This window comes from Benincasa hispida, chromosome 1 (genome assembly GCF_009727055.1).
Source record: "Benincasa hispida cultivar B227 chromosome 1, ASM972705v1, whole genome shotgun sequence".
Lineage (NCBI taxonomy): Eukaryota > Viridiplantae > Streptophyta > Magnoliopsida > Cucurbitales > Cucurbitaceae > Benincasa > Benincasa hispida.
The window spans coordinates 72,492,625-72,516,227 of NC_052349.1; the positions used below are offsets into that span (position 1 = coordinate 72,492,625).

The window sequence follows — 23,603 nt, forward strand, 5'->3', positions numbered from 1 at the left end:
GGATGTTAGTGTAGACAATCTAGAACCATCAGGATCAATAAGATATATGTCATTCCCTATTTCGAATGCACAAGCTATGAACTTGATGTTCTCAATGGCAATGCCAGTGCCAAATGTAGTGCATTTGTATGTAAATGTAAATATGATAGGGGTGGATCCTGATACATCATTTAACCCGTTTGAAGATCCAACTCAATGTATCAATCCTGATTCAGAGTCAGTTGCATTGCCATGTGATAATGAAGATATGGCGGCTAACAACCTGTACAAAGACTTCATAATAGAAACGGATGACGAATTTGAAGAGTTGGATTTCGATGGTCATGAACATGAGATGCTTTCAGATACATTCAATAATTTGAATATGAATGTATTGGATAGCATTCGGGAACATGACCCAATTGTAGCTCCTGTGGACATTGACAATATGCAATTATATAAAGGAATGATTTGTCAAGACAAGAAAATGATACAACACGCGGTCAAATGTTTTGCTATAAAGCGTCACGCACCATACGCGGTTGTTGAATCTACACCGATGATTTGGACAATTCGGTGTAAGAAGTGGGAGGAAGGTTACAAGTGGAGACTTCGTGCAATAAAGAAAAAATCGCATGACTTGTTCGAGATCACTAAGTTGATGAGCAGCATACATGTTTTTATTTAGAACTAAGTCAAAGTCACGTGTAATTGGATTCATCAATGATTGCACTAGAGTTTTGTGACGCCGTAAGAGAAAAACCATCTATCAGTGTGGCACAACTACAGTCCAACATCAAATCAAAGTTTGGATATCATGTTCGGTATGGGGGGGAAAAAGAAAATTGTTGGCTAAAGTGTTCGATGATTGGGATGAGCCTTACAAATTATTGCATAGATGGTTATATATGGTTAAGCAGACCAATCCCAGAACACGCGTAGAGTGGAGAGTTAAAGAAATGCTTACTAAAGGTCATGTTATCCTAACTTCTGTATTTTGGGCATTTGGTCCTTGTATAAAAGATTTTAATAAATGTCGACCGATCATTCAGATAAATGGTACACACTTGTACGACAAATATAGAGGAAAACTGTTGATTGCTACATCAGTTGACTCGAACAGCCATCTACTTCCACTTGCGTTTGCCGTTGCTGATGAAGAGTCCGCAGACTCATGGGGATGGTTCCTGAAACACCTAAGAGAAATTGTAACACACGAAGAGGTGTGTTTAATTTCAGATTGACATGCTGGTATAATTGCAGCAGAGAACAATCCAGCAAATGGTTGGACGAGACCAAAATGTCACTATCGTTTCTGCTTACGACATATCGTCAGCAACTTCAATAAAAAGTATAAATTTAATTCATTGAAAAATTATGTTTATCATGCTGGGTGTTAGTTTCAAATTCGAAAGTTCAACAAAGCAATTGAAGATATCAAAAAAATAAATCAGAGTTGTCTGAGTTTTTTTTACATTAGTTTAGAGCAATGGAATCAAGCACATGTTGGAGGATTCAGATATGGGTGGATGATGCAAATCTATCAGAGTGCATAAATGGAGTCCTCAAAGGAGCTCGAATGTTGCCTATAAATGCTCTTGCTCAGATAATATCTTCAAATGCGTGAACTATTTCGAGAAAAGAAGAGAAGAAATAAGGGATGCATTGGAGCGTCAAGATAAATACACCCGGTAATATTAATTTTTATATTAATATATATATATATAATATCAATATATTATATATTTTTAATACCAATTTATTTTCAAAATCGAATATTATTAATACTAAAATGGCTGCACGAATCTCAATTCAAACATAAAGTACATCATACGATTTGGTATAGAATGTGTGCTTTCAATGTGAAGACCGGACGTCATAGTTCAATGCTAAAGGAGGAAACGTTCAAATATTGAGGCTAAACAGGTCCGAAGCGGTACTGTTCATGTAACAAGTTGGCAAGCATTCGGACATTCCATGCTCGCATTTTATGGCCGTTTGCTCACATTTTAACATAAACTACGAAGATTTTATTGAGGACTACTACAAATTCGTCAACGTATCGCTGAATGTTTACTCTCCTCAATTTCAACCTGTACCGCATGAAAGATTACTGGATCATGCACCCTAATATGCCCGTCCTTACATCCTGATCCATCGTTGTTGAGAAAACCTGGTAAGACCAAAAGTTCACGTTATACAACGAGATGGATTGGACAGAACCAAGCCACTTACAACGATGTGGATTTGTAACCAGTTCAGGGCATAATCGAAGGAAGTGTCCTTTCGTTACTAAGACGGGCTCCCAGATAGTTAGGATTGAAAAATAAATAATTTTGTTATTATATATTCATTTTTTATTATAATTTTATTTGTATATTCAATTTTTTTTATTATAATTTATTGTAATTCAATTTTTTTATATATTTATTGTATATTTAATTTTTTTATAATAATCTATTGTATATTCAATTTTTTTATTGTAATCAATAAAGTTTTATATTATTCTTTATCCTCACACTTTTCTCTACTATTCAATTATAGTCAATTTTAATATTTTTTTTTCAGATCATGGCTTTAAACCTAGGACCTGTTGATCCGATGTTTGTAACGACCAGTAGGGTGAACCTGTTGATTCAATGTTGTATGGCGAGATCGTACTACTGAGAAATATCTTGCAGACGTCGAGAAGGCAGTTCTCCAGCGCACTATCCCGCTCCACCCTCCGAATACTACCGCTACTGCGTACATCTGGATTCTATGGGGTTGCCAATATTAGGATTTATCAGTTGGACTGGCATCTGATCACCAGCCTTGGTCGAGAAATGGAGGTCCGAGATGCATACATTCCATATGTTGGAGAGCGCACTATCACTCTACAAGACATAGAAGTGTTGTTGGGGTTACCTGTTGACAGTGAGCTGGTCCGGAGTGATGTACGATGACTAGTTAGAAGTTTGTCAACTGTACCTCGGTACGAACTCTCCTGCCAACAAGATTAAAGGATCAAGGTTAAGTTTAATATGGTTAGGAGACACAATTTTGTGAGCTCACGATGATGCAGACGAAGAAACTGTCATAAGATATGCACGAGCATATATACTACAAATGATGGGTGGAAGTCTGTTTTCAGATAAATCAAGTCATTTGTTCACTTGATGTTTCTGCCACTGTTAGCTAACCTCCATGATGCAGGGCGGTATTCGTGGGTAAGAGCATGGCTTGGCATGGTTGTATAGACAACTATGCCAAAAGCACACAAGACCTGAGGTTCGAGAGATAGTTGGGCCTCTCATACTTTTGCAACTATGGGCTTGGGAGCGATTTCCGACAATGGCTCCACAGCACATCATGTTAATGACGCTCAGTTAGTTAGACGAGCCTACGGTTCTCGGTATGTTGTTTTAGTTCAATTTAATTTTTTTATATCACTAATCTAGTTAATTTAAATTCTAAATTATCAATTTAAAAATTTAGGTGGAAAGACAAATTTTGTGTGTGACTAGGATAGCCACACATGTAGTCAACCAATATAGATACATGTTTGATCTGCTTCAACCTGAACAGGTACATTACACTAAAACCTAATTGATTATTTTTATTCACATTTTTATTATATTTGTCTTTAATATTCTCTAATAATAATATTGTGTGTTTCAGGTTATTTGGGAGCCGTACAAAATTATTGTGCATATTTTGCCTATTTTTGTACGAATGGTCAAAACATATGGCGACGATGAGTCCTCTCATTGTTTCACATTGGTGAGTGGCATCTTTCTGACAGGGGTGATGAGACAATTCGATTTTCAGCAGAATGTCCATCGCTTTGTAATACTGAACCCGTACTGCATGATATTGACTTAAGAACTGGAGATTGGTCCGAAAAGTTGCACATTTGGTAGTGTGATGGCACTATCGTGCAAGGTTTATTGTAGTGGGGGTTTCTCTTGAACAGTTTGACACAGAGTCCACTCAATAATATATTCATTGGTATAATAATATCACAAGACGCTACGTCACTCGTCCGGGAGCAGCTGTGGGTCATCTGGTAAATGAATGAATATTATCTAATTTTTTTTAATTTAAATTTATTTTAAATATTGTCTAATTGTTTTATAATTCACAGAGATCGAACAACAATAAACTCCGTGAGGTTGCAAATGATCCGAACCAGGTTCTTGCTATATGTAGTGACAACCAAAGCTATATGGAGGAAATTCATTACATGTACGATATACCTATTGTTCCTCCACAGCTCCTAGACGTAGAGGACCTATTTAGGAAGAGGATGAGTTGATGAGGTTGCACATAATGTGGAAGAGTTGCTCCTATGACGCAGACGCAGAGTCAAACTGATTATGTTAGTTCGATGATGATGATGCCAGCATTTGGTTCAGGACATTATGACTCAAAGGCTGGTCCTTTCGTCTTTATACGTGCATGGACATGGTCGGGGTCTTGGAGAGCATATGAATATTTATATTATGAAGCGCTTGCAGAGGTACCAGAGCAACATCAAGAAAGACCCGAGCAACCTCAAGTTCGAAGTCGACGATAACAACTAGCTCGAAATCGACGACGTCCGCCTTGTGGGACACATTGATTTTTGTAATTATTTTTATATAAATGAGATATTTAATTTACATTTTTTTTATTTTTATGAGTTATTATTTTTGTTAATTTATTCTTTTAATAGTTTAAATAAAATAAAAAAAATATTTTTAGAAATTGTTTTTTATAAAATGGAAAATTAAAAAAAAAAAAAAGAAAGAAAGAAAGAAAGAAAGGATTAGAAAGAAGAAGGTGGAATGTGTAATAATTAAAAAGGAAAAAAAAAAAAAAAGGAAATTTGTACGGTATTTTCGCTCTCTATCAAAATCTCGCTATTTTGCTCTCGCTCACACTCACGCTCAAAATCTTGCTCTCGCTCTCACTCAAAATCTCGCTCTCTCTCATAATCTCGCTCTCGAATTTGATTGGGAAGTTCAGTGGCAAAAAGAAGGAGATAGGAATTCCAGGGGGACCTTATGAAAATTTAGAAATACGATCTTTTGATAGAGGAAGGTCAAGGTCGAGGGTTCAAAGTTCGACGTACAAATGAAAGGAAGGTCGAGGGTTCAAAATTCGACCTATCTAGGTCGAATTTTCAATTCTCGACTTATTTAAAAAAAAACAACAACAACAATATTTTTACAAATAGTTTGAAAACAACAATATTTTCCTAAATAGTTTCTAAAAGGACAGTATCCTTTTAATTTTTCCATACCAAATTGTCCAAACATTTTGGTCAAATGCTTTTTTTTTCGGATAATATTTTAATTTATTTTTTTTATCAATAAAAACGAGATACATAGGGATAAGTGCAACTAATCTTACATCCAAATATTACTCTTTAAAAAAAAAAAATTAACCATTAAATGGGGTAGACATGAAATAAGGATAAGGTTGAATACCCATTATGTAAAAACAGAGGAAAGAATAAGACTATCCGAGTAGTGGAAAAATGGACAAATATGGTGTAATTTTAACGTTATGCAATTTGGCTATAAAACAAATGTGCTTTTTTTTTTACATGATTTATGCTGGTGCAGTTTTTTAATTTGAAGTTCTAAGCCTATCCGTCACAACATTGAGTTGTATGTACTCTCAACATAAGCCTAACTTGTTTTTCTTTGAATCTTCCATATCACATGTATTCTTTTTCGATGTTCTTTTAATTTTTTTTTTTCTTTTTATATTATTGAGGAATCAAAACTCTTGATATCAACCGAATTTATACAACAAGTTGACAGGCCATTGATCTAGTGTTTGCAAGTGCAAATGATGAATACTTTTATCATTTTGCTTTATCATTATTATCGATTTTATTTATTTATTTTTTTTTTTTTTTACTGCTTTACACTTTACCCATTCAGGTAACTTTATCCAAAAAATAATGCACCAAAAAAACTTCAGAAAGAAAATATAAGTATTTTTTTTCCAGAAAAATATAAATGTTGTTCCTCAGTATTTCTCTCTTTTTTGTGGGACAAATTTTAATGTTTTATGTAACATCCAATTGCTTTATAATATCTAATATATAAAATATAATATTATAATAAATGATTGTATGTATGTATGCCGACATTGAGAGGCATCTCATTCTTTTAAAAGTCAAAAGTTTTGGATCTCTAACCCTTCATACTATATGGTTTCTTAAATTTTTTATATAAAAAAAAATCTAAAATTTATAAATATTTTTTTAGAGTATTATACATAAATAGTTTAATAGGACACCCAAGATTATGTTTTGTTGATTAAACATTCAAAAATTCAACTAAATATAGTTTTATTTTAACGTCCTGAACTGAATAAGTATTCTGAATTTTATTTTAAAATATAATTGAGTATTATTTTTAAATTTGAAAAGAAATATACTCCACAATTTGTCATTTACATAAATTGGTTGCCGACATTCTTATCATCCCAAAATAGGGATTATACACTATACTATCTAAAAAATGTATTACATTTAATGATATTTAAGCGAGGAAGCTTTTAATTTTCTCTTTTGTCATTTTTATTGGATGGTTATATAAAGCTAACATCTTCGTCTAATTCAAGGTTTAAATAACAACTAATTTTTTCAATTCTCAATATTTAACATACAAGTATTTTATAATTTTGAAGATTTAAGGAATTCAAATTGTCAATCTTCGATAATCTGTTTGATGTCATGTTCTGCTTTTATAGCTTTATGTCTATAAATATCAGATAAAGAGGGAGATTTATTGTAATTTATTGTTATGAGTTTATGTAGTTTTTTCTCCATTTAAATTTGTAAATGCACACAAAATTTCTATTGATTATGACATATTGAAGAGAAATCGTATGAAAATAAAAGATGAAGCAGAAAACAACAAATAAAGTAATGGAAAAGAGGCATGAGGATAAATATGTTGGATTTGTGTTTTCATTTGCTTTATTTTTTTTTCCTTCTCTCTTTTATGTTGTTTTAAATTAAAGTTTAAAATTAGGTAGATAATTGAATCAATCTCAATCAAAATAACAATTTTTTTTTAACTTAAAATAATAATAATAATAATAATATTGGTTTAAATTAAGGTTTGAGATTAAGTAGGTAATCAAATCTAACGAAATAAAAAAAAAATTATATATTTTTTTCAATTACTCAATAATTAATGCGTTTTTTAGTAACTAAATAATTGATTATTTCTTGAATATATATTTTTTATCTTTTTTAAGGGTATATGTGGAATACAAATTCAAGCCTTTAATTTAAAAATAAATTATTTGGAAAGAAATTGAAATGTTTGAAATTATATTTAAATAAAAATGAATTTTTTGAAAAGCATGTTACCACGAGTTGATCCAAATGAGAATGTATGGAAACACAACAATTTGCCAACTGGATAAACGACAAACCAAAATTTAAACGAAAAGGAAAAAGAAAAAGAAAAAAGCGGAAAAATGATGTGTTTGACTTATTCCATCTTTAAATATCAGTTGCCAGCTCCAGCACTTTCAATTTTCAGTTTCGCCTCGCTTTCTCCACCGGCCCTGGATTCCACCGTCCGTCGACGGCGACATCTACGATGGTGAATCAGCCTCCGATCAACGACGACCGATTCACCGACGCCGAACGCCAAAACGACGCCGGAGCAACATTCGTCCTCCAATCCAAAGGTAATGCAAACAAGAAGAGATCAATTTTGCGATCGTCTCTGTTTTCACACTTTTTTCGATTCTCTGAAAATTCAAAAATAGCGAGAGTAATTTTATCATAAATCGATGGATTAAGTTTCTTTGAAATTGACGATTAAGCAGGGGAATGGTGGCATGCCGGTTTCCATTTAACGACGGCGATTGTCGGACCGACGATTCTAACGCTGCCGTACGCGTTCAGAGGATTAGGTTGGGGATTAGGGTTTTTCTGCTTGACGATCATGGCGGTTGTGACTTTCTATTCGTACTTCCTCATGTCTAAGGTTCTGGATCACTGCGAGAAAGCCGGGCGCCGCCACATCCGATTCCGGGAACTCGCCGCCGACGTGTTAGGTAACTTTATTTTTATATATATATAATTGGTTTATTCCTCTTCATTTTCCGGCGAATTTCGATTTGCAAAAGGTTTGTTTTAACTATATTAAGAAAAATAGGTTTAGTTTTCTGCTCCGAAATTCTCTGTTTTAGAAACGTAAAATACTCGAAAAAGTTGTAATTCATTAATATTTGTTTTTATATTTACTTCTGGAAAGTGGAAAGTAATGATGCCAAAGTGAAAGGTNATAGTATAGACTTGTAGCATAGTGAATTCAATTCGGTAGATATTCTATTTTTTAAAACTTGGGTATAATCGGACTGCACTTATTTTAGTTACTAATCAATATAAATGCGATACTTTGATTTTTTTTAAGAATGGTATTTTTATTTTTTTTATGTGTAAATAAGAGAGATTGTTCTTTGATTTATTAATCTGGTCTCTATATTTTGAAATTTGTCCGTCCTTAGACTATTTTAGTTCATATGTTTCTAATAAATCTTAAATTTTTAAGCTTTTATTGCAAAAATTTCTTAACATAGTTCAAATTTAAAATTTATTAAAAGTATATATATTAAAATTAGATAATTTAAATATTACAAAAATGAACATATAGTACCAAAATAATACTTTTACTTTATATATATAGTTTTTTTTTTTTTTTTTTTTTTTTTTTTTTGTAATTGACACCTACTCTTTTGAAGTTTCATAGTGGAATTTTCCACTCACACTTTGTTGCACTAACAAAAAAAAAATTCATTTTCATCATTTTATAATGGAAATCTTTTAAGAAATATGTCACAATGTCATATTTATGACGACATGTTATATTCTTATTTATTTATTTATTTTAGGTGTTGGATATTCATGGTTAGAGTTTTCCCACCTAGATTTTCTTAGTGTAACTTTTAAAAGAAAAAAACACAATAAATACTTATTTTTTTTCTTTAAATTTTTAAATGTTTCTCGTTTTAGAAAATAATTTTGTACACAAAAGAGTCATTTTAATAAATTTTTTCTAAATTTTCTAAATACTTAATTAATCTTTTTTAGAATAATTACTTCATAAAAATTGATTTCTTAAGATTTAGGTAAAATGATTAATAAAATACAACTCTGCGAAGTCCCTCAATAAAAAAGAGCCTGAATCGACATAGGGATATAGTAAAAAGAATTTGAAAATTCAAAAAACTACCAAACTAGATTTTGTAGTATCATTAATTGAGATTAAAATTTGTAACATATATGTTATTTGAAGATTGAATATTAAAGGTATATATTTGGAAATGGTGACATTGGTTTGGTGGGTAAAAAAAAAAAAGAGAGAGAGACATTAATCCACGCGGAAATGCATACTCCATAAGCTTTTGGACTATAGAAACCGCATTTAATACATTAATGATTTGGGGTTGTAAGGTTTCCACTGCTAAATTACTCTTATGCATATTCAAATAATTTTAGAATATAGTTCACAAATGAAATTCACATATTTGTCTCTTTCATATATATACCAGTTTTATTTCACACCTCACCTCATACCATACCTACTATTTATAGCATCTCAAGAGAAAAAAAGGGCCTACTATTTATTAACCTCAATGTCTCCCTTTCTCCAAACATGTACAGAAAATCTAAATCATATATTTTTAGTGTTTTGATAATATTTTCGTGGTTTAAATACTATTTTGATTTATATACTTTTAAGATGTTCAATGTTTTTTTTTTTTTTTTTATGTATTTTCATGTTAAGTCTAATTTGGTATTTGTACTTTTAAAATTAGAGATGTACATTCAATTTGTGGAGACCCACCCTATATGGAGTGGGAGATTCTCGATTACATATGAAATGGGTGGCTAAATGGAGATAGATGGGGATTATATTCCTCAACCTTGATCCCACCTCGATTTTCTGTCTTGCCACACTTTTATACCTACATATGTATATATATATTTTGTGCTTTTAGATCTATAAATGTTAGTAATACTTGAACACTATGCTCTTGTATTGAAATTTTAACTTTTTAAAAATGAAGAGAATTGAACATTTTAATTGTATTTTTGCACATGAAATATTATTATTTTTGTTAGAAAATTAAATATATATATTAAATTGAAATTGTATTGTGAAGGATCAATTTAAACATTGAAAATTTTGAAAAAAAAAAAAAAGAAAAAAACTACTTGGTTGAGATTGAATTAATAAAACAAATGAAAAATTTCTCCGGTAGGAAATTTGATCTCCACGAAAATAAACGAAAATTTTCGTGGAGATGGAAATTGAAAAGGGTGCAAGGACATTTCTATTCAAAATGTTTATTTTGGTCTCTATACGTACATAAAGTGATCATTTTTATCTCTATATTTTAAAAGAATATTTTGAAAGTATATGTACTAAATTGAACATTTTTGTAAGAACCCAAACCAAATTGAACCAAGACCGAAAATACAAGAACCAAATTGATATTTAAACCTATAGTTGTATTTAATTTTTTATTTTCTTTTATGATTTAGCCTTTCTATTTGATTTTTTAAAAAAATCAACAGGATTAAATTGAACCATCAACCTTTAGAATAATAATCGATAGTATTACTTAATGTGTTAAACAATCTCTTCACTTTGTTATATAGCATGGTGTTAATATTAATCTCATCAAGTACATTAAATTGAACTTGAGGGCTTAATCATTGTATTTTGAAAAGATAAAGTGTTAAAAATTAAAATTAGAGAAGCATTGCCATGTGAGCTAAAGTAAAGAGACCACTAAGTTAATGATAATAGAATTTTTAATAATAATTTATATGCAAAAGTGGATGATGTTTTGATATCTGAATTCAAATAATCATTTTCTAAAGGTACATATTTGTATGATTTTAATTACGATTAATGTTATTTTGGTAGAATTGATGGTAATTATTTAGGTAATTTTGAAGTACAGGATCTGGATGGATGTTTTACTTTGTAATATTTATTCAAACGGCGATCAATACTGGAGTTGGAATTGGAGCAATTTTACTTGCGGGTCAATGCCTTGAGGTCTCTGTTATCTCTCAATCTCTCCTATTATTTCATCATTAATTTCTTATGGTAATCAAATCAATCTCATTCTTATTTATTTCTTACAAGCTTCACCCACAGATTTTCAAAATATTAATAATTACAATTTTTGCTTTAATCGACAATTAGTGTGAAATGTCGACCCATTAATGAGAACTTGTGCAAGTTTCGTATTGGAGTTTCCTTCTTTTTTTTCTCCCCCACTTTTTGAGTATTTATGAGTTGGGTCCCTCACTTAATTCACACTTAGTCTATATTTCTTTTTAAAGATTTATTAATAAAATATATATATATATATTACCTTTTAAAGATTATAACGTTTTTCCATCTTTTTAAAATAGGTCCAAGATATAAATTAGTCAAATTATTATTACACTCCTATAATTAGGAGATGTTTGGGAAGTTTAATAATAATGTTGTAGTAATTGTATATTATAATAGTTGGAAAGAACAACTATTATCATAATTGGGGCCTCATAATGAAGTGGGCTATAAATGGTTACATTTTTAATTTTGGTTAGAAATTACTTTTAATTCCTAAATTTTCATAAAAGTAACAATTTAATCTCTAAAGTTTTATTTAATCTAACTTTCAATCTTGTAACAATTTAGTTATTGAAGATAGGTACTTTTGAAGTCATGTATTGTAAGATGCTATGTAGCTGAAATGTAAAAGAAGAAAAAGAAAGAAAAATTGATTTGGTTTTGGATGACATGAAATGAACAGATAATATATACGAGCCTTAATCCAAATGGATCGATGAAACTATACGAGTTCATAGCAATAGTAACAGGGGTGATGATCGTTCTATCTCAGCTTCCAAGCTTCCACTCTCTTAGACATGTGAATCTGGGTTCTCTCATTCTCAGTTTGGGCTACACTTTTCTTGTTGTCGCTGCTTGTATCATTGCAGGTATGTCTTAATTTTTTAGTCAAAGTATGCACAAGCTGACATGCATAATATATTATATATACACATTAACTTTTGTTTGATTGATCGATTGATTGAAATTTGAAGGAAGAAGTAAAGAAGCTCCAACAAGGGAATATACATTAGAATCATCACCAAAAGCAAGGGTGTTCAGTGCTTTCACATCCATTTCGATTTTAGCAGCTATTTTTGGGAATGGAATCCTGCCTGAAATCCAAGTAAAATAAGTATATATTTCAATACGTGAGAGGCTAGTTACCTGATTTAACTTAATTGTGAATGAATTGATCTAGATTTAGGAGGGTCCGGTTTGATAACGATTTTAGGGTTTGAACAGGCAACTCTGGCAGCTCCAGCAAGTGGGAAGATGGTGAAAGGGTTAATAATGTGTTATGGTGTGATATTTGTAAGCTTCTACGCAATCGGTGGGTCAGGATATTGGGTGTTTGGAAATAAGGCAACGTCTAATATACTGCAGAGTTTGATGCCGGACAAGGGGCCTTCATTGGCTCCTACTTGGATTCTGGGCCTTGCTGTCATCTTTGTTCTTCTTCAACTCCTCGCCATTGCTCTGGTTAGTCTACTCATCTCTCTCATATTTCTTCTACTATCATCTCCAACTGTCGCTTCCTTATCAAATATTCCAAGAAAAAACTTGTTGCTCCAGTTTTCATTTGCCCAATAGATTTTAAAATGAGATCAGACTTCCTCCATAAAATTTTGTTCGGTATGGAACGATATCCACATCATTTTTTTAAATACTATGTCATCTTTTCGAATCTTATATATCAACTCTTACCTCTTTTCAATTTTTTTTTTTTTTTTTTTGTAATATTTCCCAAATCTTATATAAAATCTTGTGTAATCTTGCAAATCTTACACTCAATTTATGTTTTCACTCATTTTCAATTTGATTTCTTGATTATCTAAATGAATTTGCCAATTATCTTTTTAAATTTCTCGTAATATTTGGTAGTGTGATTGTTAAATTTTGGAAAATTTAATAAGATTAAGTAAAAACTGGAAAAATTATGTGAATCTCGATCGTCATCTTAGTCAAGATTCATCAAGAAATTTCAAAAGTTCGATAGTTTGGATATAAATTGAAAAAGTTAACTTTTTATACAAATTTCAGTAGTCAATTTCTGCTGAAAAGCAACGAGAAAAATTATTTTAATGAAATTTTCAAAAAAGAAAAAAAAAAAGCGGGTTAGTTTTAAAAAGTGAAACTTGAAAGGTTATTTCTGATATTTTCCAAAAAAAAAAAATGATTTACACCATAGACAAAATTTAAAAAGGAAAAAAAAAAAAAAAAACATCTGAATGTGTCGATATTTTGTATAAAAAATCATTAATAGTGCATTGAAAATGGTTCATACTACTGTCATTCACGGACTGCAATAAAGGAAACATTTAATAAATTTATAGGATTGATGAAATAAAATAATAAACTATTGGAAAAACTCTTGGTATTACAAGAATATCATTCACATTAAAAAATTTCTTTCATAAATATTTTTTTTAATACTAATAAACTCCACACTATTTTTAAGGGAAAAAAAACATGCTCATACAATAAACAATAAATAGAAGTAGTTTGAAAATACTCTATGGTACTTAAAACTTTTCATATTTCTATAGTATTGAATGTTTTCTTATATTACTCAAATGATATGTCAAATATTGAATAGAAGATGTACTACCGTATAATTGTAGGTGTATTCACAAGTGGCATACGAGATAATGGAGAAGCAATCAGCAGATGTAAAGAAAGGAATGTTCTCCAAAAGAAACCTAATTCCAAGGCTCATTCTTCGTACATTATACATGATCATGTGTGGCTTTTTTGCTGCAATGCTTCCTTTCTTTGGTGACATCAGTGCTGTGGTTGGTGCTATTGGTTTCATTCCTCTTGATTTCATCCTGCCAATGCTTCTTTACAACATCACCCACAACCCTCCTAAATCTTCCCTCACCTATTCCACCAATCTCATCATCATCGTCGTCTTCTCCGGAGTCGGTCTCATGGGTGCTTTCTCTTCTATTAGAAAGCTCATTCTCGATGCCCAACAGTTCAAGCTCTTTAGCAATGACGTCGTCGATTGAAACATCTGCGTCTAAGGTATATATGACAACATATTATTATTGTCATTGTTTTGATCAAACTAGGTGTATCTTTACCACCCTTGAAATAGGGTGGGGATTTTTACTACTCTACGAGGAGATGAAATTTGATTGTATCTAAAGTACCAAAGGGAGCATTTGATGATGTGTTGTTGTATAAGGAAAGGGGTAAGAAAGTTAAAATTATGAGGAGTTATATCATTACTGTGGTAATTGAAAAAGAAGGATAATGTAGGTGGCAAAATTTAGTGGGTACAGTAAAAAGCACATATCTTGTTTACCAAGTGGGTGAAAGGGAATGATGTCCATATAGAGAATAATTGTAAATTAGAATTCTTTTTTGATAGTGTGTTTTCGTATATATCTTTTATACTCCTAATGTGACAGGTTTAATGTTTATTCTTGTGGGAAAAAAAAATGGTCAAAACTAAGCTTCCTCTATGGATGAACTAAGAAAACAGGTTCATTAATCGAAACAAGCACCATAAAGAAACTACAATTCACAAGCTAGAAAGACATCTTTTCATATCAAAGAAGATCTATAAAAGAATGTCAAAGATGCTTGTATATATTTATGATAGAATGATATCAACTATGTATAGAGGCTTCGGCGCATAAAAATGAAATTGCTACATATAAACTCGCACACGCTGGATCATCTGATCGAAACTCAACACATTGGACACGAGGGCAACGAATATGAGCCCAATATATAGAAATCATAAATAGCAGTAAATAGAAGTTTCTAACAGACTTGGACCATTATCTATGGGCTACCTTTAATAGAATGGAAATTGTAAAGAATGTCTAAATTGTGGGTTGATTTTGAAAAAAAAAAAGTCTATTATGAATATTAATAATAATAAATAGATGTTCATTGCTTAGTGTCCTAAATTATAGGAAAAAAATGGAGAGAACTAGTAAAAGAGAGGAAGTGATATAAAACTGCAGTACCTTTATTTCATTCCAAATTAGGCCTTATATAGGCTCAAAGTAAACCATAAATAACAAACTAACCACCCAAAACAAATAGCACAAGATTAGCACAAATAAAGTAACCTAAAGACTAGCAACAAGAAACTAAATATAATCAATTCTATTTTTAACACCCTCGCTTAAACTAAAATTATGCAATTTAGTATTTAGTTTAAAGTAGTAGAGGAAACCACCCCAAGTAAGCTTCGAAGATTCACAAATGTTGCTAATTTGAGAGGCTTGGTTAAAATATCTGCTACTTGATCTTCACTTTTACAGTAGCTTAGATTGATAATTCCATCATTTGTAAGATCCCTCAAATAATGGCATCTTACATCAATGTGTTTGTTTCATCCATGTTTGATAGGATTTCTTGAGAGCTTGATTGTTGATGTGTTATCACAATGAATGATAGATGCTTCTTCTTGCTTATAATGCAAATTCCCAAGAATGTTCCTCAACCAAATGGCTTGACATGCACATGATGTTGCTGCTACAAGTTCAGCTTTAGTGGTAGATAATGGCTGTTTCTTGGAAGACCATGAGATAGCTCCTGAACCAAGCATGAAAACATATCCTGAAGTACGCTTTTTATCATTTAAATCTCCTGCATAATCACTATCGCTAAAACCAAAAAGGTTTAGTTTTTCTCCTTTTTGATAAAGTATGCCAAGACCAGGAGTCCCTTTTAAGTAGCGTAAGATTCTTTTGGCAGCAAGGAGATGAAGCTCAGTAGGAGATTCCATAAACCTGCTAATTAAACTTACAACATACATAATATCATGCCTTGTAGCTGTTAAGTACATCAAGCTTCCAACCATTTACTTATAGAGAGTACTGTTGACCTTCTTTCCTTCATGGTCCTTTGTGAGCTTCAAATTGGGTTCAACTGGAGTTGTAGCTGAGTTGCAATTCTCCATTTGAAACCTGTCCAAGATCTCCAATGCATATTTCTTCTGATTGATGAAAATTTCCGCTACTGATTGTATTACCTCAATGCTAAGAAAATAATGCATCATCCCTAGATCTGTCATTTCAAACTCTGCCATCATGGGCTGCTTGAATTCTTCAAACATTATCGAGTCATTTCCTGTGTAAATTAAATCATCCACATACAAACATACTATCAAAATTTTGTTTGGATGTTGGAATTTAATAAAGAGAATATGTTCATATGGACATTTTTCAAATCCAACTTTAATAAAGTAGGTCTCAATTTGACTGTACCAAGCCTTAGGAGCTTACTTCAATCCATACAAAGCCTTCTTCAAGCAATATACCTTTCTTGCATTACTCTGTTGAACATATCTAGGAGGTTGATCTATGTAAACTTCTTCATTCAAGTTGCCATGCAGAAAGGTTGATTTCACATCAATTTGAAGAATTTTTTAATTGCTTTGTGCTGCCAATGCTAACACCATTCGAATCGTATCACGTCTTGCAACCGGAGCGAAAACTTCATTGTAGTCAATGCCAATTTGTTGCTTGTACCCCTTTGCAACAAGACCAACCTTGTATTTGTCTACTTGGCCATCTTTATTCAGCTTCATCTTGTAAACTCATTTAACACCAATGGATTTTTTCCCTCTAGGAAGTTCTGATAGCTCCCAAGTGTTGTTTTTCTCAATCGACTTAATCTCTTCATCCATGGCCTGCTTCCATTTTATATCTTTGACAGCTTTTTCAAAAATTAATAGATCACATTCTGATAATAAAGTATAATGGACAAATGCCTCATTAGAAAGATCACCACTAACCTCATAATCTTCCATCCATGTTGGTCTCCTTCTAACTCGTTGTGATCTTGAAGAACTTGCACATCCTGTTTGAGACTCAATAGCCTCAAGCTCAACTGATTGTTGTACTGGATTTTCAAGTTGAGGTGTCAAAGATTCATCACTGTCTTCAAAATTCACAGGTACTGTTTGTTGCTCTAGAGTATCTTCTATCCAATTCCAAGTATTTGGTTCATCAAATATAACATCTCGGCTAATTACAATTTTACCTGTGATTGGATTGAATAGTTTGTAAGCCTTTGATTGCTCACTAATGCCAAGAAAGACACATTTTTTACCTTTGTCATCTAGCTTCCTTCTCTTCTCGTCAGGAATGTGTGCATATGCAATGCACCCGAACACTTTAAAGTGATCAACTGATAGTTTACGCCCATTCCAAGCTTCTTAAGGATTCATATTTTTCACCAAAAAAAGTCGGACTTCGATTCAAAACATGAACACCTAAATTTACTGCTTCTGGCCAGAATTTCTTTGGAACTCTTCCATTTGCAATCATACTTCGAACCATGTTGAACGGTTTTTTCTTTCAGCAACACCATTTTGTTGAGGTGTGTAGGTTGCTGTCAACTGGTGCTGAATTTCATGTTGAGCATAAAAAATTTCAAATTCTTGTGACATGTATTCTCCTCCACGATCCGTTCGAAGGGTTTTGATTTTTCTCCCAACTTCATTTTCAACAGACTTTTCCTGCAAGAAATAAACCTAAGTTTTTCTAGAAAAATCGTCAATGAAAGAAATAAAATATTTTTTCTTCCCATTTGATACTGGGTTTAATGGGCCATATATGTCAAAATGAATCAACACCAGGGATTTACGTGCTCTCCATGCTTTGCCTTTTGGAAAGCTCTCACGATGTTGTTTGCCAACAACACAATCTTCACATACTTTTGTGGGAGGAAAATTTTTGGGAAGGCCAACCACCATTTACAGAGAAAGGACTTGCAAACCTTTAAAATTCAAGTGGGCATATCGCAAATGCCAAAGCCATGTGGGGTCTTGATCTACATTAGTTTTGAAACATAACTCCAAACCTTCTAGTTTGAGCGGGAACAACCTGTTCGAGTCCATTTCAACACGAGCTATCAATCATCTTCTTGGATCATATATCTCACAGACGCCTTCTTTGATAGTTATGACATAACCCTTCTCTTGTAGTTTTCCAACACTCAGTAAATTGCTTCTCAAATCAGGAATATAAAACATATTTGATATGGTTTCAACATTGCCTTTTTTTATCTTAATTTGAATATTTCTTTTACCCACAACATTACTTTAGAATTATCACCAAATGTCACAGTAGAATGATAGCTTTCATCCAAATGAGAAAAGAGAGACTTGTTACTACACATATGATTGCTACAACTAGTGTCTATATACTATATGTTAGTTCCAAGCTCCTCGTTGTGGTGGCACGTCATAAATAGAGTTTCTTGCTCCTTTTCCTCTATAAAATTGGATTGCTATCCTTTTTCATGGTTGAAGTCGGTTGTGCATTCAGACTTGTAATGACCAAACTTATGGCAACAATAACATTGAATGTTGGACTTATCAAGTCTCGAGTTGTTGTTGGATGTTTGCTTGTGTGGATCATGTCCATCACCTCATCCTCTTCCTTGCCACCTTCCACAACCTCGACCACGTCCTCTATTTGATCCTCTCCCTGCAGAGTTTTCACCATGAGTTGAAGTTTTCAGAGCTTGTTCTTCTGTTGAACCTATATTTGACGTCATTCTCTGCTCATGCACAAGTAAAGAACTTTGTAATTCATCAATTCATAATGTATCAATATCTTTTGATTCCTCAATTGAACAAACCACATATGCAAATTTAGAATCCATCAACCGAAGAATCTTCTCAACCACAGCTATATCTTCAATCTTCTCTCCATGGATACGCATCTTGTTTGCTATAGCCAAGGTCCATGAGAAATACCCATCCACGGACTCAGCTTGCTTCATTTTAAGAATCTCGAACTCTTTGCGAAGAACTTGGAGCTGCTGTCTTTTCACCCTCGTTGTGCCTTGATACTTTTTCTTCATGGAGTCCCAAATTTGTTTGCATGTATCCTTTTGCAAAATGGTCTCCAAGATGGCACGATCAATGGCTTGGAATAAATAATTCTTTGCCTTGAGATCCTTTAATTTTCGTTCCTCTAGCTTCTTTTGGTCAGCTTCTGACAAGACAACTCCAGTAGCTGGTTCATTCGTTTCTGCTTTACAATGGTCCAGTACTCTTTGGACCGTAAGAAATTCTACATCAACATGCTTCAATGATCATAATGACCATCAAATCGGGGAATTTTCGGTTGCACATAGTTGTTTGAAGCCATTGTCTATGCTTGCTAGCTATTGTAGAAGATAAAGGAATGAGAGTTGGTTTAATGGCTAAGAAAAAGATGCCACAACCGGGCTCTGATACCACTGATAGAAAAAAATGAAGAGAACTAATAAAAGAGAGGAAGTGATATAAAACTGCAGTACCTTTATTTCATTCCAAATTAGGCCTTATATAGGCTCAAAGTACACCATAAATAACAAACTAACCACCCAAAACAAATAGCACAAGACTAGCACAAAGAATAGCAACCCTAAAGACTAGCAACAAGAAACTAAATATAATCAATTCTATTTTTAACACTAAAATCATGTGTCTCTCTTCATGTTGTCCATGTGCCTTATAATTGAAAAGGGTGCAAGTTCATATTTGGTGGATCTTAAAATAACATATACATTAGTGAGAATTCAACTTCAAAATTCTACTAATTTACATATTATCCAATTTTATAATTTTAGTTATTTTATGTTATATTTTATTTTATATATTTAATATTATTATATAAATATATTATTATATTATATTTTCTCCATATTCGTGTTCCCGTTGTGCTCCTCAATTTCATAACACGTTATCAGCACGAGCTCCTGTCGATTTTTTCCTCTTTGTTATAATTTATAAATTTAATGTTATTTTGCATATTCAATATCTATTAAATTTCTAACATAAGTACAATATTTTATGATAGTGCTACCATGATAAATTTCACAAAATTAGAATTTTTCGCCCTTGATATTAACGACAATAATTATTTGTCATGGGTACTTGATGTCGAAATTTACCTGGATGCTATGAACTTGGGAGAAACAATTAAAGAATAAAATACGACATCCAGTCAGGACAAAGCAAAAGTTATGATTTTTCTTTGTCATCATCTCCACGAAGGACTGAAAATGGAGTATCTTACAATAAAAGATTCTTGTATCTTGTGAAAAAATTTGAAAGTGAGTTATGATCATCAAAAAACAATTATTCTTCCAAAAGCTCGTTATGAGTAGATGCACTTGAGTCTACAAGATTTAAAATCAGTAAGTGATTACAACTCCATATTATTTAAAATTAGTTCAAAATTTTTGTTATGCCAAGAAAAAATTACTGATGTTGATATGTTAAAAAAGACATTTTCTATATTTCATGTCTTGAATATGCTCCTGCAGCAACAATATCGAGAGAAAGGTTTTAAACAGTATTCTAAATTAATTTCATGTCTTCTCGTGACCGAACAAAATAACGAGTTATTGATAAAAAACTACGAATCTCGACCAACTGGAACAATATCATTCCCTGAAGTGAATATTGTGAATGTTAATAATCATGGTCGAAGTCGTAGTCGTGGTCGTGATCGAGGTCATGACCGTGGTAGAGGAAGAAATAATTATTATTTTCGTGGTGATCGTTCTAATTATTTTGATTATTTAAATTTCAAAAGAACCACACAAAATAATGATCACAAAAGAAAAGCTCCACAAGAAAAAGTGTTGAAAACAAATGTTTCCGATGCGGAATGACTGGGCCTTGGTCACGTACCTATCGTACGTCAAAACACTTGGTTAGCCTCTATCAAGCCTCCTTGAAGGAAAAAGGAAAAAATGTGGAAGCAAATTTTGTATACTAGGATAATGATATATTTGACCCATCTCATATGACAAATTTAGATGTGACATACTTCTTTGAATCTCCTGAAGAGAAGATTGACGTAGCTGATGGAACATCAAATGTTTCTTTTGATTTTGGTTAATGTTATTGTTTTCTTTTACCTATCCTTCATTTTTTTTATTAACTTTTGTATATTTTAAGGGTTGTTTTTCTTATTGTAATTATTTTCATTTAATGAAGAAATATGGATCATTTTCATATGTTGGGTGTTTAAAAAATGAGCAAAGAAAATCTATATCTGGCAGATAATGCAACTACACACACAATACTTACAAATAAAAAATACTTTTCCAAATTAACAATGCTGAAAACAAAAGTAAATACAATATCAGGTTCTGCAAACTTGATCAAAGGTTTTAGAAAAGCAAATATTATTTTGCCTAGAGGAACACAATTGACAATGCATTGTTTCTATTCAATCAAAGAGAAATCTTCTAGGTTTTAAAGACATACATTGCAATGGTTATCATAATGAGACTAATAGTAAGAATAATGTGGAATATCTATATATCATATCCACTATCTCAAATGAAAGAATAGTTGTCTTCTTTATCTTCTGGATTATATTATACTCATATACGAATAATTAAAACATATGCAACAATGAACTTGAGTTCACGAATCCAGACATATTTACAATTTGGCATGACCGATTGGGTCATCCAGGATCTATAATAATGAGGAGAATTATTGAGAATTCAAGCGGACATCCATTAAACAGCCAGAAGATTCTTCAATCTAATGAATTATCATGTGATGCTTGCTCTCAAGGAAAACTGATAATTAGACCAACACCAGCTAAAGTGGGGACTGAATCACTTGCATTTTTAGAAGGAATTTATGGTGATATATGTGGACCTATTAACCCACCAAGTGGACCATTTAGATATTTGATAGTATTAATAGATGCATCCAGTAGATGGTCACACGTGTGCTTATTATCAAGTCGAAATCTTGCATTTCCAAGATTACTTGCTCAAATAATTAAGTTAAGAGCACAATTTCCTGATTATACAATTAAGATCATTCGTCTTGATAATGCTGGTGAATTTACATCCCAAGTTTTTGAAAATTATTGTATGTCACTTGAAATAAGTGTTGAACATCCTGTAGCTCATGTTCATACACAAAATGGTATAGCAAAATCATTTATAAAACGTTTGCAATTAATTGCAAGATCATTACTAATAAGAGCTAAGCTTCCTTCATCTGTATGGGGACATGCTATTTTGCATGCAGCATCACTTGTACGCATTAGGCCAATAGCTGATCATAAGTATTCGCCATTATAATTAGCTTATGGTCATGGGCCAAATATTTTTCATCTGAGAACTTTTTGGTGTGTAATATATGTTCCAATTACTCCACCACAATACACTAAGATGGGTCCTCAAAGAAGGTTAGGAATATATGTTGAATATGATTTCTCATCAATTATTAAATATCTTGAACCCCTAACAGGTGATGTATTTACTGATTTGCTGATTTTCATTTGAATGAGACAAATTTTCCAATATTAGGGGGAAGATTTGAGAAGTTGGAAAAAGAAATTACATGGAATGTATCGTTATTATCTTATTTAGATTCCAGTACAGATCAATGTGAACTTGAAGTTAAGAAAATAATTCATTTGCAAAATATAGCAAATCAATTACCAGATATATTTATAGATGCAAAGAAAGTAACTAGGTCACATATACCAGCTGCAAATGTCTCATCGAAAATTGATATCCCAACACAACAAGTTGTCATTAATGAGTCTGGAAACGTCAGAAGCATGGTAGACCAGTGGGTTTTAAAGATAAAAATCCTCAAAAACGAAAAATAATTAATAGTGAAAAAGACTTGGTTGAGGATGTAAATACCCATGAAAAAAATCACCGACATGGCTAGTGAGGAAGGTGAAATATCTAAAGATAATAATGAGATTTCAATCAACTATGTCATGTCAGAAAAAATATGGAATTGTACTAATGTAATTATTGACAACATTTTTTGTGTATAATATTGTTCTTGATATTGAAGGAAATCTAAACAGAGATCTCTATGAGCAGCGGAAGTGGATCGTTCCAAATTTCATTCAGAATGAACACAAACAATTACAGTCTTAAACGAAAACTAACAAGTTATGCATAAATTGATGCAACATGCTACAAGAAAACACAAGGGATAAAGTATGCATACCTTTGAAGAACCATTATTCAAGTATCCCTTGATCAGTGTCCAATGTGTCCAACAATGCACTCGAACGCAACGACCAGAACAACCAATAGCACGAACACGAACACAGATCCACGAACGTCTGAATGCTCCTCAAAACCAATCGAGTCCAACTCGATTCACGAACGGATGTAGAACACCACCACAAGTGTTACTTTGGTATTCTTGGTGTGAGAATCCAGGAGTTGTGGGCTCTGTATGATCTTAGATTGAGGAAGAAATGAGGTATACGATCAAGTAGACGATCGAGTAATTGGGAGATAAAGAACACTGTCTATCGCATAGACGATGTACTCGATCGTTTAGTAAACGGAAGCCTATCGCATAGACTTTGCTATTCGATCATGTAGCAACGATCAATGAGTAACTATCATATAGTTAACTCAGCGATTGTGTATGCTCTAAATGGCTATCGCTTAATAAATACTCTCGTGTAGCAACGATTAACGAGTAACTATCATTTAGTAACTTTAAGCGAACGTGTATACTCT

General features: G+C 32.3%; 2 protein-coding genes across 3 annotated transcripts; one reads left to right on the plus strand and one right to left on the minus strand.

Moving 5' to 3' along the window:
• The first annotated feature begins 7,499 nt into the window (after positions 1-7,499).
• On the plus strand, positions 7,500-14,472 carry LOC120071808 (probable GABA transporter 2). 2 transcript variants are annotated; one of them, XM_039024197.1, is made up of 7 exons: positions 7,500-7,665; positions 7,807-8,037; positions 10,957-11,054; positions 11,803-11,989; positions 12,095-12,225; positions 12,345-12,581; positions 13,724-14,472. In XM_039024197.1, the coding sequence occupies exons 1-7, from the start codon at positions 7,575-7,577 to the stop codon at positions 14,111-14,113; spliced, it is 1,365 nt and encodes a 454-aa protein (XP_038880125.1). In that variant the 5' UTR covers positions 7,500-7,574; the 3' UTR covers positions 14,114-14,472. The 2 variants fall into 2 exon arrangements, with proteins under 2 accessions (XP_038880125.1, XP_038880133.1); XM_039024205.1 differs by having other exon boundaries at positions 11,893-11,989.
• A 984-nt stretch (positions 14,473-15,456) lies between these two features.
• Positions 15,457-15,927, minus strand: LOC120079059 (secreted RxLR effector protein 161-like). Its single transcript, XM_039033252.1, has one exon. The coding sequence runs from the start codon at positions 15,925-15,927 to the stop codon at positions 15,457-15,459; it is 471 nt and encodes a 156-aa protein (XP_038889180.1).
• Positions 15,928-23,603: the final 7,676 nt, after the last annotated feature.

What these genes read in the sequence shown, in the direction of transcription:
- LOC120079059 (XM_039033252.1), bottom strand. Translation starts at nt 15,927, where the DNA reads ATGGTTGGAAGCTTGATGTACTTAACAGCTACAAGGCATGATATTATG.
- LOC120071808 (XM_039024197.1), top strand. Translation starts at nt 7,575, where the DNA reads ATGGTGAATCAGCCTCCGATCAACGACGACCGATTCACCGACGCCGAA. An exon ending in ATTCGTCCTCCAATCCAAAG is followed by an intron (nt 7,666 to 7,806) that starts GTAATGCAAACA and finishes ACGATTAAGCAG; the next exon opens with GGGAATGGTGGCATGCCGGT. An exon ending in AACTCCTCGCCATTGCTCTG is followed by an intron (nt 12,582 to 13,723) that starts GTTAGTCTACTC and finishes GTATAATTGTAG; the next exon opens with GTGTATTCACAAGTGGCATA.